Here is a 6,154-nt window from a genome sequence, read left to right on the forward strand (position 1 = left end):
AGGGTGGACTTGGCCTGCAGGTTACCTGACCTGGAGCAGGAGAACTCCGACAATGACAACCTGGACTCATCGTCATCGATGAGCTCAGAGAGTCTAGAGGACAGCCTGGACTCGGAAGGTCAGTAGGGAGGTACGTTATTTTCACCTTCCTCTGGGTTAGAGGAGATAACAAGTGATTAGTTTGTGTCCCCCCATGATGGTGCAGGGTATGTTAGATAATGTCCTCCTGATAGTGTTCTGTCTGTCTGTAGAGGGTTCAGTATGCTTGAAAGATTGTATTAGATCAAGTTATCCTGGCAGCAACTGTTTTATCTTTTGTCGCAACAATTGTGGGATTAACAGTAGAAATATGAGGTTCACGTTACAAAGTAATCCACCAATTCTAAAACAGAGAAATTTTAGGCTAAAAATGGATGCGTTGATTGCGTTTTAGTCTGGACGGGGCGGAAACGGAGACTTTTGAAAACGATGACGCAGTCATTCACGTTCACTTCCTAATCGGGTCTTATAAGTCACAACGTGGGCTTCCCTGAATCGTCACACCCCTATCACGTGATCCTTTTCCAGAAGAAAACGATACTGAGCCTGCTCTATGGGCCCAATGGATGCGGAAGATCGCCAAATGATCCGGATACTTTATCGCTCGGCAGTCGAGCCATTTTGGCTTCATGCGTCACTGAACAACTCTCATAGGAATGAACGGGAGCCTCCAACGATGTATCCAGTTCTCTTAATACATCCATGGTTTTCAGGCGTGTTAGTATGAACAGAAATTATTTCTGAAATGGTGCTAAAACGCTTGTGTGCACGGAGATCGTTTTTGTTTTAAAAAGCCATTTTAAAATGGAAACGGATTAGTGTGGATGTAGCCTACGTTGGCACCCCCACTGTACCACCAGACTGGCCTCATTCAACTTCATGAGAGGGCTGTGTTTTTTCACACGGGGCTAAAGTCGGTCTGAACGTGGCGGACAAAAAAACATTCAAACCTGCCTGACTATCGCACCACTGAGCACTTGGCCAAAAAAAGTGGCCGTCATTTTCAAATTGTCTGTCGAACACAGCCCCTTCAATGCATACAAAATAGTTTAGAGCATACTGACACCTTTAGACCAATCTATGAACCAATCGGCTATTGGTCTGTCGACGGATAATCCTCTGGGGGAAAGGGGCTATATTTCTGGGGTTCCGGTGTAGCCAGCGGATATCCGGGCCAAGACTTGGTTTTCCGTGCGCTGCTCATTGTTTCCAGTTCGATTAGCAACTTGAGATGCGAGACTGGAGTTGGAGTTGCGAGACGACGTGTACGACCAGATTGTTTCACAAGTAGCCAGTTTACAAGCTTATTTTAAACTATTAAAAAGCTAAATCATCGTCAGGCGATAGCCAGTGGATTCCCAGATTTTGGCCAATTCGTTCCGCTTCTTTTTCTCTCCATACGGACTGTTCACCTGCATTCAACCAAAGCCTGCTCAAACGCAATTGGTCAACACTACTCGCACTACAAGCATAAACCAGAACATATGAATGCAGAATCTGTTTATAGAGATTATCTTTAGACGATCCAATAAACACTTTGTTTGAAGCATACTCATGCCCTGAGAAAGTAGTCACAACGGAGTAGATGATCTGATTAGATGTTAAGCATTGAAACTACTTCAACTCCATATCCTCTTTAACCCTACGGACCGTGTGCCTTCATTAGAATATCTGGTTCTATTTATATCAAATGTTTATTGTTTCCATTTATAATCTATAATATCAAACCAACACAGGAACTTGGGGTTGACAGCGTGTGTGTACAAGCTCATACCTTACATGTTGATGTTTCCAGTACCAGGAAAGGTGACCATGCGGTTGAAAACCCAGAAACCCAACTGCCCACCTAAACCTCCTGACCTGGCGCAGAGAATCAGAAGTCTGATGGCTCTGACAGACGATGCACAGAGTGAGTTCGCACCAGGACAAAAGAGAGATGTTACCCAATCCATGTGCTTCCTGCCCATCCAAGAAGGCCCCTCCCCAACCGACAAGCCCCAGCTCACCAGCAAGCCTTTCAATGGGAGCTATGACGACCTGGACATCCCGTACATCGATGAAGATGAACCTCTCCCCTGCACATAACACCACAAGTTCTAATAATTGGAGGAAGTGTTAATAGAAGCACTTTGTTTTATAGACTTTTCCATTTGTCAATGCTGCTATGGAAACAAAGTGCGTAGAGAATTTATATGTATTTAATGGGAGATCGTTAGGGCTCTCCCTTCAGGGTTTTATAACAGATCTGGAGGAGAACCATCAGCAAGGACTGCTCAGCCTCTTTATAAACAATACACTGTATGGGATTTTAAACATATTTCAGAATTGTACAGTTCACATTTTATTAGGTACTTCTGTGAAGCTGTGTGACCAGCTGTGTCTCATCTGGAGAGAAAAGTATGAGGAGCAACTCAGGATACAAGTGCCTCCTTTACTAATGGACATTATTCTGAATTTGACCACTGTGGTACTGATGGGACTTTATGGTGTTTGTGGGGAAAAAAATGTCTTGTAAGTGTACCAGAAATGTTCATATGAGAGCCAGAGTGCTTCTCCGTTGTACAGAGTGACATTGTTGCGTTTTGGCCTCTCATTGAGTGCATCTGAAACAGTTTCAGTTCGGTTTTTCTGCCTTTCGCTTCCCTGTGGTATCTACTGCTGTGGCTGACCACTGATTCAATACACCTGTAAGAGGGTTTGGTCATATTGTTGCCTGACTGAAAATACTTCCCTCTGTCACTTCTCTCGGTATTGCAAGGCTCTGCAGTTTCACCAAGTAAACGTTTTGTCCATACATATAGTTTTTTTTTTTAATATGCATGCCTGTACATTTTATAAGGGGTAGGAATGATGCATATGGGGGTGAACCTCCTCAGAGATTGTCTTTTGTCACCAACTGAAATAAACTGACCATTTTCAAATGTCTCCTGCTGTAATACAAAGGTCTATAACCAATACTGCAGCTTTGATAGTATATTGCATATTCTGTTCAAATATTAGGTAAAAATACTGACAAACTGCACAACATAAAAAAAATACTTGAAATATTGTTTGAATTGAGGTCTATCAGTCAGAAACTAAACAAAAGAGATTTTATATTAGTATTTTGAAATTCTATATTACATTAGTTCCATGATGTGTTACTACATTTAATTCTATACCAGACAGACTACACTAGATTTTTTTGACAAGTGATTTAATATCAAAACTATTTTTATTAAGATTTATTCTGAATTTTTAATTAGATGAAATATCACATCTGGAACCACCAACCATTTATATGTTGTAATATGTGAGGAAACTGAAATTGTACTTCAAGTGGAAATTAAGGAACTGCTCTTTTGATTTTCTATTTAATGTAACTGACATGTTAATCACAAATAGCTGGTCAGAAACCCCTTCTGCTCTTGGTGAAAATACTATTTCTAGATCTGAAAATTTTTAAATAAGGCTCTCATGCTTTATGCTAATACATCCCTAATCTGATCTTCATTCAGAAGTCCAAACTTTCATTTTTTTATTATGACTCATAAATTTCCTGCAGTTGCACACACCCTGTGGCAGATCTCCAGCACAAAAGGTTTCACTTTGAGTCATTTCCCATCACTTTCTTTTCCCAGAAACCTAAAACTCAGTGAGCACCCCTCTTTTCCATTGTGAAATGTGTTGTAAGGCCTCCAATTTTCATGTTTATTCTCTAAAATTATGGATATTGTGTCTCAGAATGCAATGACATGCTCTTTTACATGGAATAATTTCAGGTTAACATTTTAAGTTAATTTGATGACCTTAGGGCATAGCCTAATGTGTGTAAATTGAAAGATAGCTGTCCTAATTTTGAGATATTTTGAATCCATTATAACAGTAACAGCATAAACAAACAGCCAAGAAAATTAATTTTCTCCTGTCTTCATTCAATTCAAATTGATTTCTAACACTTTATTTAATTAAATAAAATGTAAAGCTCTACAGGCATAGTTTGCTTTGATGGTGTGCCACATTTTATCCTGCTACACCACACTGTGCCATTTTGTAACTAATTTGAGTAGCTTTTTTTATTTTAACTGATGTTTGCAATACATCCTCATTCATGTTTTCCTCTATTAAGATATTTATCATTTGTTATTGTGTTCCTGCATTGTATATTATTGTATGTGTAAACATAAACATCTGTCAGTTTTTCAGTACAATGTAGACAGGGGACAACTTAATAAAATGTTTTCCACCTAACAAAATACACAAAAGAAACATGCAACGAGGCAAACGAGTGACTGGCAAGGCTAAAAAAGTATTAAACATAAAAATTAAATAACAGAATACAATGAATAGAAAATACTTTATTGTCTGCTTTTCATGTACAAAAGGCAGAAATTTGCAAAAACTGTTATTAAAAGAGTACATTAAAACAACATATCACATCCACACAGATCACATTAAAACACATTCACATAAAAACACAATAAAAGCTACATTACATAAATAAAATAAATAATAATAACATAAAAAGCAGCACACATACAAAAACAGCACATTTACATATCAAAGTATAGCAGGTACAAGAAAAAAAGGTAATTTAACTTTTTTTTTTTTTATTGTTTACAAAGAATGTTTTACTTAAAGACAAATCTGCAATATAATCTGAACTTAAATTGATAATAACTGTGGACAAATGTTTGAATCGGGGACAGTGGGCGTGAATCAGATCCACATACACAATTATTGACTTCATTCATCATTTAATTTCATCATACTTTCTTCTATATAAGTGCAGTGCCTCAATTTTATTTATGCTTTATCTTTTTTTGAAATGTATTTATTATTCTTCGTTCTCTTTTATGGACCAGTCTTGTAACTTTATTTTATCATTGTATTGTGGTTTGTATGTTTGTTTGTGTTTAAAATAAAAAGTTAAAAAAAAAAGACAAATCTAAAAATGAATGTAAGAAAAGAGAGATTGAATGACTTGCAAAGTGCCATTTGCCCTTTTATCAGTGTTTTATTATTATGTCTGATTTACCTAACCCAACACAAATACAAAAACACATGTTTGTGGATAGTGAAATATTTGCAGATCATGGTACACATTTGTGGAATGTCTTCTGTGGGTTACAACTAATAAAGTCCAATAAAAACTTCCATAATTTATCGTTTTTTATCTTTTATTGTTGTCAAAAAAATGTAGACTTAAAGACAAATCAAAAAATGTGTGTAAGAAAAGAGAGATTGAATGACTTACAAAGTTCTATTTGCCCTATTATTTGCCACCCACTATACAAAAGACCTGATTTTATATTAGTGTTTGAAATTCTATATGACATTAGTTCCATGATGTGTTACTAACTGACATGTTAATCACATCTAGCTGGTCAGAAACCCCTTCTGCTCTTGGTGAAAATACTTTTTCTAGATCTGAACATTTTAAAGAAGGCTCTTGTGCTTTTTGCTATTACTTCCCTAATTTGATCTTCATCAGTCCAAACTTTCATTTTTTTGTTATGACTCATTATAAATTTCCCACAGTTGCACACACCCTATGGCAGATCTCCAGCACAAAAGGTTTCATTTTGACCTTTGACGATTTTTTGACAAAAACTGTTATTAAAAGAGTACATTAAAACAACATATCACATCCACACAGATCACATTAAAACACATTCACATAAAAACACAATAAAAGCTACATAAAATAAAATAAATAATAATAACATAAAAAGCAGCACACATACAAAAACGTCCCATTTACATATCATATAGTGGGCACTCCCAAAGTAGCAGGTACAAGAAAAAAAGGTAATTTATCATTTTTTATCTTTTATTGTTGTCAAAAAAAAATTTGACTTAAAGACAAATCAACAAATTAGTGTAAGAAAATAAAGATGGAATGACTTATAAAGAGCCATTTGCCCTATTATCAGTGTTTTATTATTATGTCTGAATCTGTATTGGGTTGGTGGAAGTAGCTGAACATCTTGTACACTTTCTTCATAAACACAGCCAGTGACCATATAAGGGATTTCCTCTTTTGTACACTGAACCCGCGGTGTGATGCTCACAAATCACCATTTGAGGATCAATAGCACCAACATTTCTCTAAACCAATCAGACGCCTGCTCTT

General features: G+C 36.7%; 1 protein-coding gene across 4 annotated transcripts in view; it reads left to right on the forward strand.

Annotated features, from left to right (window-relative positions):
- Window positions 1–2,964, forward strand: part of myo9b (myosin IXb) — a 38,456-nt gene extending 35,492 nt beyond the window's left edge. For 3 of the 4 annotated variants that reach the window (XM_037787655.1, XM_037787657.1, XM_037787656.1), the window contains 2 exons: window positions 3–118; window positions 1,835–2,964. In XM_037787655.1, the coding sequence (XP_037643583.1) occupies window positions 3–118; window positions 1,835–2,124 (406 nt within the window). In that variant the 3' untranslated portion in view covers window positions 2,125–2,964. Of the gene's footprint in view, window positions 1–2; window positions 131–1,834 lie in introns of all 4 variants that reach the window. The other variant, XM_037787658.1, reaches the window with a different exon arrangement.
- The last annotated feature ends 3,190 nt before the right edge of the window (window positions 2,965–6,154 follow it).

The sequence above is a fragment of the Sebastes umbrosus genome, chromosome 12, assembly GCF_015220745.1.
Source record: "Sebastes umbrosus isolate fSebUmb1 chromosome 12, fSebUmb1.pri, whole genome shotgun sequence".
Taxonomy (NCBI): domain Eukaryota; kingdom Metazoa; phylum Chordata; class Actinopteri; order Perciformes; family Sebastidae; genus Sebastes; species Sebastes umbrosus.